A 10,466-nucleotide genomic window follows, 5' to 3' on the forward strand; every position below is an offset into this window, starting at 1 on the left:
ACTCATCCCTTAGTTGCTAACTATAACTACTTTAAGATCATAAGAGTTTAGAAATCTTGTGGTCTATAATTTGCCATGTGTAATTTCGTTTTTCATTTTTTAATATTAAAAAGATAATAGCAACTATCAAATTTAGGGTTTAGAAATACAATGTTAATACAGTGTATGAAATACATCAACACGAAGACATAATAATGTCAACACAATTTCATATTGACATTTTACAAGCATAATATTGACATATTATGTAAGGTGTATTGACATAAATCTGTTCGTCAAAAATACGAAAATTCAAAAAAAAAATTCAATTTTTTTTCAAATTTTGACGTCGGAACATATGCATGTAGTATATCGTTGGAATCCTTAAAAAATTATCTTTAATTTGATATATGTTATATGAATTAAAAGTTTTGGGATTTCTTTTAAAAGTTAGTTATAACTAACTTGATATTAATACCCCTATTGATTTTTATTGGAATTAATCCTATAGCCTTATTGACGTTTTTTGTTGATCGTATTGATATTTCGTGGTTGATGATCTAGGCCTTTAATTTGAATATCTAATGGCTATTATTGAGTTGTAGTTAGCAATTAAGCATTGAGTTAGCAATATAACACTCCCCTAGTCATTAATATGTACTCCCTCCGTCCCCCCATTAAGAGTAGCACTTTGACTGGGCACCGGTTTTAAGAATGTAAAGAAAAGTTGGTTGAAAAAGTTAGTGGAATGTGAGACCCACTTTTTTATATTTGTTTTATAATAAAATGTGAGTGAAATGAGTTAGTGGAATGTGGGACCTACTTACCATTTATGATAAAAGTGAAGTGCTACTCTTAATTGAGGACGGACCAAAATGGAAATTAGTAACTCTTATTCGGGGACAGAGGGAGTACTTCATAATTGTCATACATACATAGTATGATAGGAGCGGTTCAAATAAAATTCTTTATGATATAGTATATGATGATGTTTATTTAAAAACTTGATAATCATTTTGAACTTTTGTTCGATGTGAATGCAATTAGGTGGTTTTACGTTCTCAGAATAATAAGGTTTTTATTTTTATAAATCATTATGTCTGTAATTATCAATTAAAACATTACATCATACGTAGGCGAGACCACCACATAAGGTCGAGAAATATAATACTCTACACCATGCACAAACAGGATTGAACATTAGATTCTTTTTGCGCGAGACCACCACATAAGGTCGAGAAATATAATACTCTACGCCATGCACAAACAGGATTGAACATTAGATCCTTTTTGCTAGAGAGGGTCGTATAGAGTCTTATATTTGTCACTTGAAATAGACTTCACTAGTCAAATCATTTACAGTTAGTTGTGCTAAAATCTAGAGATATAATAGCAAAATTAACAATGCTATCATGACTATGAGCGGCTAATATATTCTAGCTAGCTTAAGATATTAAAAATCAAAATAAAAGTATAAGGATCTGAAAAAAAATCTCATGGGAAAATAATTATTCTTAGATTAAAGGCAATTAATGGATGTAGGAGTCATTTTTACTTATGATCTAAATCACGATGAAGTAGAGTTAACTAACCTATAGTTTAATCTCTCAATAATATCAAGAAATAAGTTCATATTCACTTTATGGTCCAATCGTCCAAGTAGTACTTCTTTACTTAATAATCAACATTAATGATTATAACAAGTGGGTGACTCTATTATTAATCATTGTGATCTGTGAATAAAATATTGTTGCACTTACATTTATATATGGGAATTTGTTCATCTTTCTGTTATAGAAATTGTACATGAACAAACGACATCTAGTTACATGAAACTTATTTGAAAGGTAACAATAAAATATTGTTGCACTTACATTTATACATATGATATTTTGTTCATCTTTTGTCTATATATACTTATCATTCTTTATAGAAATTGTACATGAACAAACGACATCTAGTTACATCAAACATATTCGAAAGGTAACAATCATGTTTTTACCATTTTCTGTAAAATAAATGTTTACACCAAGATAAATATTCTTGAAATAATTATGATGATGCAGGGAAAATGTGGAGGTTGAAGATTGCAGAAGGCGGCGGGAAGTGGCTGACGACGACGAACGATCATGTCGGAAGACAACACTGGGAATTCGATCTAGAAGGCGGAACTCCAGAGGAACGAGCTCAAGTTGAAATTATGCGAGAAAAATTCAAGATAAATAGGTTTCGTATCAAACAAAGTGCTGACCTCCTCATGCGCATGCAGGTCTCTCTCTCGTCTGTCTATCTATCTATTTATCTATCTGTCTGTCCATCTAATGGTTAACAGATTGCTAATTCGATTCAAATCTAATACACATAAACTTGGACATAATTAAGTTTATCTGATAAATGGATAGTTTATATCTTGTTAAGTATTCTTAATTAGTTACAATTTGATCATCTTGAGCAAGCATGGGATATAAGGTAGAGTAATGGAATTCAACTGGTTTATCATTTGAATTTGATATTTGACTTCATTTTCAAGTACTATGTATACAGAAAGAGAGAGAGGTTATGATAGTGAACATTGTAGTTTAGTTTTTTATTTTTCATATGATTCTAAATCTTAAAAAGTTGTTATGGACACCATGAATGCAGTTGAGAAAAGAGAATCCATGCGGCGAGATCCCAACCGCCATAAAGCTGAAAGAAACAGAGAAAATTACGGAAGAAGCCACCGCCACGACACTAAAACGCGCCATCGGTTTCTACTCATCCATTCAAGCCCATGACGGCCACTGGCCGGCCGAGTCCACCGGCGCTCTATTTTTCCTCCCTATGATGGTACGTAAGCCCTAAGTAATTGAGTCAAACACGAGCCGTGCCCGTGCTATATTTAACCATGATCATCTGTAATTGTATTAAAAAATGTCTTTAGCCATTCTCTTTTCGGTAATTTAAAAATTTCTCATATATTTTTGCTCCTCTGAAAATAATTTTCTAGCTTCCCCCCATGCATGCAGGTGATGGCCTTGTACTTAACGGGCGGTATCGACGACGCCCTTTCGCCGGCGCATCAGGTTGAGATCAAACGGTACATATACAACCATCAGGTCATATTTTTTAATTTCAATTTCTTATAGAAAGTGTTCCAATTTTTGTTACATCCACATTTTGTTAATTAGTATAGTACATTATATGTCATAATTTTATAAAGTCGCATTAATTGATGTTGCAACTATTAATTTGTGGAACAGAATGAAGATGGAGGTTGGGGTTTCCACATAATGGGCCCCAGCACAACATTTGGCTCTTTGCTCAATTATATAACACTAAGGTTGCTCGGGGAAGGACCGGAAGGCGGGGAGGATGGGGCGATGGCGAGCGGCCGGAAATGGTTACTCGACCATGGGGGCGCAGTCGGGATAGCGTCGTGGGGGAAGTTCTGGCTCAGTGTAAGGCCCATTCAACAAATTTGATAATAGTTTGTTTTGTTGTTGTAGGAAAATAAAAGGTACTAATATGTTTCTCTCTCTCTTGTTATGTAAGGTGTTGGGAATTTATGAGTGGGATGGCTGCAATCCGATGCCGCCGGAGTTTTGGTTGCTCCCGAAATCCTCACCGGTTCATCCAGGTTCTTGATCAAAGTTCAAACTGTAATTTACGTGAAAGTTTACTTTTTTTTATTGTCATCTAGTGGTTTTTATTATAAACTTATGTGTCGTCCAAGATATACTGTTGAGTGGGTAAAGTTGGCCGGCTACTAGAAGTCTATGGGAGTCAATCTTAAACCAACTAATGATAAGTAGAGTAGCTTATGAGATTTTTATATTGGTTCAAATTATCTTTTTACAATGATGTGAATGGTTCAATTTGCCAACTCTAGTGCTCTTTTAGTCAATTTCGATTGTAGTGATTGATGATTTGGTACTTGCAGGAAAGATGTTGTGCTATTGTAGATTGGTGTACATGCCAATGTCATATTTATATGGAAAGAGATTTGTGGGGCCTATCACGGGATTGATTCGATCTCTGAGAGAAGAGATTTACATCGAACCATATCATAAAGTCAATTGGAATAAAGCTCGAAACACTTGTGCAAAGGTATATCCATCGTACTATTTGACTATCTGGCCGAGATTTAATTAAAAATAATTCTAAACCTAAGATTTCTTATATCTCTCAATTTAAATTATTATTCTTTCACAAAAACATGTGTAATCCTCCCTTTGTCCAAGATAGTTAAGCCACTTCTTTGTTGATTATATTATATCTCTATAGTCTATACTGATCATACTGTAAAATTATGCTTAAAAATATTCTAAAATTATGGTTGTTATAGTGCAATATTACACTAATTATATTATAACACTATACTAATTATATTGTAAAGTTATCATTTATATTCTACTGGGAGTGATCAATTGCTAACTCATCATTTAATTGCTAACTACAACTAATTTAAGGCCATGTGATTTTAGAAAATGTGTGGTCTACAATTTGCCACGTGTAATTTTCGTTTTTATTAATTAAATCGAAAAAGATAAAAAAAAACTCAAAATTAGGGTTTTGGATGAAAATGTCAATATAGTGTTTCGAAAATATCAACACAATGTTTTGAGAATGTCAACACAATTTAGGATTGACATTGTATATGCTTTATATTGACATATTATCTTAGCTGCATTGACATTAACCTGTGTACGAAAAATACGAAAATTCTGGATTTTTTTTTTCAAATTTTGACGTCGGAACATATGCATGTAGTATATCGGAATCCATATAAAATTATCTTTAATTTGATATATGTTATATGAATTTAAAGTTTTGGGATTTCTTTTAAAAGTTAGTTATAACTAACTTGACATTAATACCCATATTGATATTTTTTGGAATTAATCCTATGGCCTTATTGATGTTTTTCGTTGATCGTATTGACATTTCGTGGTTAATGATCTAGGCCTTTAATTTGAATATTTATTGAATTGTAGTTAGCAATTAAGCATTGAGTTAGCAATATAACACTCCCCTATATTCTACAGTATCAAAATTGGTAATCAGTTTTGATATGCTGTGGATTAATATTTAAACACACTTCGTTCGAGTCCCATTATTTACAAATCCAGTCCTAAAGATCGAAGTAGAGACCAAATTGGGGCCCTCTATTTTCTTAATCTTGTGGTTATGATTAATTTATAATTAATTTAATATTTTATTTAATAAAAACTTTTTTATTTTATTTTATTTAAAAATAATAATTTTTAATATTTTTTATTCAATAAAAACTTGTCGGAGTAAATGATGAACTATATTCACTAAATAATGAACTAAATGGAGAATGTTACTCCCTCCGTCCGCCATTAAGAGTCTCAGTTACTTTTGCGCACTCGTTTTATAAAAATGATAATAAATAGTTAAAGTTGAGAAATTTTAAAGTAAGAGAGAAAATAACTTATATAAGACTCTTCTTAACATTATTCTCTCTCTTACTTTACCATTTCTCCACTTTAACTATTTATTACTCCCTCCGTCCCAAGATATTAGACCAACTTTCCATTTTGGGATGTCCCAACTTACTAGACTCATTTCCTTTTTTAGCAAAAAGCATCTATCTTATTTTATTCTCCACCTACTTTTTTTTCTCTCTTCTCTTCCTACTTTTTCCCTCTCTCATACTTTACTCTCTCCACTTTAACTATTTAAATATCAATTCCTTAAATCATGTGCCCAAAAGAAGTGAGTCTAATACCCCGGGACGGAGGGAGTATCATTTATACAAAACAAGTGCGCAAAAGTGACTAGGACTCCTAATGGCGGACGAAGAGAGTATGAACTAATTTTAATATGTTATTAAAATACATTAATGATACATCAAATTTTAGTGTTAAACGTTAAGTGGTAGTAATGAACTATATTCAATAAATAATGAACCAAATGAAGTAAATATAACATTTTATTGAAATACAATGTTAACTGTGTTAAACGTCAAGCAGTAGGAATGAACTTATTACTTCATTCAGTCATGCTATTATTTCATTTCATTAGTTTATTACTTTATTCAGTCATGCTATTACTTCATTCCATTAGTTTATTACTTCATAATGTGTTATGACATAATTATCTTTCAGTTGAAGTAAATTCGGTATGTAATGAATGCAAAAAATTACTTAATAACATACGTTCATTTAGTTCATTATTTAGTTTTTATTGAATAAAAAAAATTAAAAAAAAAACTAAAAAAATTAGAACTAAAAAAATTATTTATTGAATAAAATATTAAATTAATTGTACATTAATCTTACCCACAAGATTAAAAAAATGGAGGGTCCTAATTTAGTATCCAGTTCGGTCTTTAAGAAGGGTTCGGCATTGATCACAACTCCACCTCGTTCTCTATATATAATTACTTGATATGCTGTGGATTTATACTTGCAGGAAGATCTTTACTATCCTCACCCATTAGTCCAAGATACGTTGTGGGGTTTCCTTCACTATTTTGCTGAGCCAGTGCTGCAGCGATGGCCGTTTTCGAAGCTAAGAGAGAAAGCAATGGGACTTGCAATGAAGCATATTCATTACGAGGACAACAACACTAGATACCTTTGCATAGGAAATGTTGAGAAGGTATATACCTTTGCATTGGCAAATACTATATATTGTATACTAATGTTTTGTCCTCTTAATTAGGCGTTGTGCTTGTTGGCTTGCTGGGTGGAGGATCCCGGTTCGGAGGCGTGCAAACGCCATCTTGCTCGTTTACCGGACTATTTCTGGCTAGCTGAAGACGGCCTTAAAATACAGGCATGCTCTCTCTCTCTCTCTCTCTCTCTCTCTCTCTCTCTCTCTCTCTCTCTCTCTCTCTCTCTCTCTCTCTCTCTCTCTCTCTCTCTCTCTCTCTCTCTCTCTCTCTCTCTCTCTCTCTCTCTCTCTCTCTCCTCAAGTTCAACGGTCGATCTAAATCGGTTGAATCCTTTTTTCTGTGCAGACGTTTGGTTGTCAAACATGGGATGCTGCGTTCGCAATCCAAGCTATTCTGTCAGCTAATCTTTCTCAAGAATTTGCACAAACTCTGAAAAAGGCACACGGCTTTATAAAAGCCTCGCAGGTTCGCGACAACCCACCCGGGGATTATCAAGCAATGTACCGCCACACTAGTAAAGGCGCTTGGACCTTCGCTATACAGGACCACGGCTGGCAAGTCTCGGACTGCACGTCCGAAGGCCTCAAGGTAAAGTATGAGAGAAAAAGAAAAGTAGTTGAAGTATTAACTAAATAGTGAGTCCCACATCATTTATAGTGTAACAAAAGTAAAAAGTAAATTTCATGGGACATAAACATACCAAAATAACAAAAGAGACTATTTTTGGGGGACTGTTAAGTTCAATTTACTTTTTCAAATTTTTCTTGGCTACAACATGAATTTTTTTGGCAGTGTGCACTCCTACTATCTAAAATGCCTGAGGATGTGGTGGGGAAAGGTCTTGAAATGGAGCGCATCTACGATGCTGTCAATGTCATCTTGTCTCTACAGAGTGACAATGGCGGATTCCCGGCATGGGAGCCTAACCAAGCACCCAGATGGTTGGAGGTGAAACATCTTACATGATACTTATGATTTTTCTATGAATAATCTCTGAAATGCATGAATATAAATTCCATATTATTTTTGTTTATTAGAAATTCAACCCCACGGAGTTCTTTGAAGATACTCTGATTGAACGAGAGTAAGTGACGAAGAATTACTTACATCTTGGTTAAAAATATATCTAAATATGTTATTATTGTTATTTTTGGAGTTCAGTTATACCTATGTGGCTCCGCCACTATACGATAGTCATGGTTGTTTGTTTGAATCAGACATGTGGAATGCACGTCGTCGGCCGTACAGGCGCTAGCAATGTTCAAAAATATGCATAAGGGCTACAGAAGTAAAGAGATTGAGATCAGCATTGCCAGGGGAATTCAGTACATAGAAGACGTTCAGGAGCGTGATGGTTCTTGGTAATAATTCACGGTTTTGTTTCATCGTTTCAATATTTAACGAAAATGTCACAAGCTTTAGAGTGGTACCCAGCAATTTAATTTTCACATAAAAAATAGTGTCGTAGAAAGAAAAATAAAATGATGTGACAAAATTGAATATTTAGACAAATGTTGCTAATAATAATTTTGGTTACTATTATGTATGTAGGACTGGTTATTGGGGCATATGTTTTACCTATGGTACATGGTTTGCTGTGGAAGCATTGGCAGCATGTGGAAAAACTTATGACAACTCTCCCTCACTCAAAAAAGCATGTAAATTTCTTTTGTCTAAACAGTTGGAAGATGGTGGATGGGGTGAGAGTTATCTCTCTAACAGAGACAAGGTAGTAGGAGTACTTAATTAATGTATTTTTTATTAGCCTAATTGATACATGAATAATATGCATGTTTGTGGGATATGTAGGAATACACTAATCTTGAAGGCAACAGATCAAACTTGGTGCAAACTTCATGGGCTTTGTTGTCACTAATGAAAGCTAGACAGGTTAGTGCAACACTTTTGAAATTTAATATGGGATATACGTGATTTTCTATATGTACGTGATTTAAAGTCACTTTTACTTTTATCTGTTTCTATGTGTGATTTGGTTGTACGGTTTGCAATTATCATAAATCTGAGAGTTACATATGGTTCGTGTCGTCGTTCAGGGTGGTATTGATCCGGAGCCCATACATCGTGGGATAAGATTGCTAATAAATTCACAAATGGAAGATGGTGACTTTCCCCAGCAGGTAATTAAGAAGATGAATAAAATCACATAATTTTACGTATACATAAATCAAATTGATCTAAATTTATTTAATTTTGGGTTGAGCAGGGTGATATGACAGGAGCATTTATGAAAAATTGCACTCTCAACTATTCATCTTATCGGAATATCTTTCCAATATGGGCTATTGGTGACTACCATCGACTTTTTCTTGGAGCATGGTATTAGTAATATTTACTATTTCCCACAAAATAGTTAGTATTTGTACAGTTTGTAATAAATTAATTATCCTGGCAACGCCAGCAAATTTTAAAATATGATTAGTACTATTTAGAAGTATAATGGGGCTTTTTGATGTATAACATGGGGAATATGGATTTTCGATGTATATATTTTGATTCGGCAAATGAGATTATGCTATACACACATAAAATGACTACCGTTCACTTAAGAGTGTCCACAGTGGCGGCCGGCAGACGGGCTGCGGCGAACCACTGCTGGAAACGTTGTGCTGGGGGAGGGGGGCCGGCGCGGCGAACCACTGGATACCGGCGGATCCGGCGGTGTAACTTTTTTATTTATTTTTATTTTTTCTGAATTCATTTCTATAAAATATCTATTCCCGATCCATTTTTTTCACTACATTCCATTCTATTTATTTTTGTCCAATAGTCCAATTAAAATATACTACCAACTATTGATAAAATAATGTGTTTTGTGCTATGGCGTGGCTGTCTATTGGGCTAGACAAGTTTTTGTGGTTGTGGCGTGACTGTTCGAGGGATGTTGTCCACCAGTGTGGATACTCTTAAATATTTATTCACATGGTCATTATGATGCAGTTCCATCATATAAAATTTGGAGACTAAGCAAATTATTTTTTGGGTTTTATTTATTTTTAGTTAGTAGAATTAGTGAATTGAACATAACAGTCCTGATAGATTGGGACTGAGAGCACAACACATATCAATTGATGCATAATTCTCAGGTCAATGAGAGTTACTAGACTGCAAGATCTAGGAACTCAATAACCAGAAAATCACGGTCGTTGGACTCACCTTCAGCCCGCTATCAAAGAAAATAATTGGTCAACCCACTACACTGTAACTAGCATAGAGAAGTAAGGGTCGAACCCACAGAGATAGATAGAACGCGATTGAGAGTTAAGAGGACTTTGGACTGGTTTGGCTGCTGCTACGCAAATTTAGGTTAAGAACTTAACTACTAGACTCGGGAAATGCAAATGATCTATTCTAACAGCTAGACACAGAAAAAGGAAAACATAACGAAAGCATGCATGATGAAAACAGAGATTTACACTGAGTAACACTTCAGCGAAGAAATTTACCCGACCTAGTGAATAATTTTCCTAAAATGACTAGACAGACGAAGAACAGACCGTGGGGACCATTTCCAAAAACAGCAAAGATACGAATAAAAAGCTGCAAATAACTAACTAAGAATTCAACTAACAACCAGCTTCATCTTCACCAAGGATTCGTGATCACAAATGCATAAAACAGAGTAAAACATCAAATCGGAACAGAGCATGTCGAATTGAACGATCAAATTACGATTAACTAAGAAAATAGAACAGATTTACTACCACTAGACGAGGTAAATGAGAAAACAGGAACTAAACTTCAAAACTCATGCAGAATTTAACAGATCTAAACATCGGATGCTTCATCCGCTCCGGATCCAAGCCATCCACAACAAACCACTGCGAATTCCGTCTCCGATCAC

General features: G+C 34.3%; 1 protein-coding gene across 2 annotated transcripts; it reads left to right on the forward strand.

Moving 5' to 3' along the window:
- The first annotated feature begins 1,803 nt into the window (after window positions 1-1,803).
- Window positions 1,804-9,059, forward strand: LOC125197478 (lupeol synthase-like). 2 transcript variants are annotated; one of them, XM_048096229.1, is made up of 17 exons: window positions 1,804-1,826; window positions 2,046-2,248; window positions 2,623-2,808; window positions 2,988-3,077; window positions 3,222-3,419; window positions 3,514-3,598; window positions 3,902-4,068; window positions 6,400-6,588; window positions 6,652-6,765; window positions 6,950-7,192; window positions 7,397-7,552; window positions 7,642-7,688; window positions 7,822-7,965; window positions 8,156-8,333; window positions 8,414-8,494; window positions 8,659-8,742; window positions 8,829-9,059. In XM_048096229.1, exons 2-17 carry the CDS (start codon window positions 2,051-2,053, stop codon window positions 8,946-8,948), a joined length of 2,280 nt encoding a protein of 759 aa, XP_047952186.1. In that variant the 5' UTR covers window positions 1,804-1,826; window positions 2,046-2,050; the 3' UTR covers window positions 8,949-9,059. The 2 variants fall into 2 exon arrangements, with proteins under 2 accessions (XP_047952186.1, XP_047952185.1); XM_048096228.1 differs by lacking the exon at window positions 1,804-1,826 and adding an exon at window positions 1,835-1,962.
- Window positions 9,060-10,466: the final 1,407 nt, after the last annotated feature.

This window comes from Salvia hispanica, chromosome 6, assembly GCF_023119035.1.
Source record: "Salvia hispanica cultivar TCC Black 2014 chromosome 6, UniMelb_Shisp_WGS_1.0, whole genome shotgun sequence".
Classification (NCBI taxonomy): domain Eukaryota; kingdom Viridiplantae; phylum Streptophyta; class Magnoliopsida; order Lamiales; family Lamiaceae; genus Salvia; species Salvia hispanica.

Coding starts and splice junctions, on each gene's coding strand:
- LOC125197478 (XM_048096229.1), top strand. CDS start 2,051: ATGTGGAGGTTGAAGATTGCAGAAGGCGGCGGGAAGTGGCTGACGACG. Junction 3,420..3,513: donor GGGGGAAGTTCTGGCTCAGT/GTAAGGCCCATT, acceptor TTGTTATGTAAG/GTGTTGGGAATTTATGAGTG. Junction 8,334..8,413: donor ATCTCTCTAACAGAGACAAG/GTAGTAGGAGTA, acceptor TGGGATATGTAG/GAATACACTAATCTTGAAGG.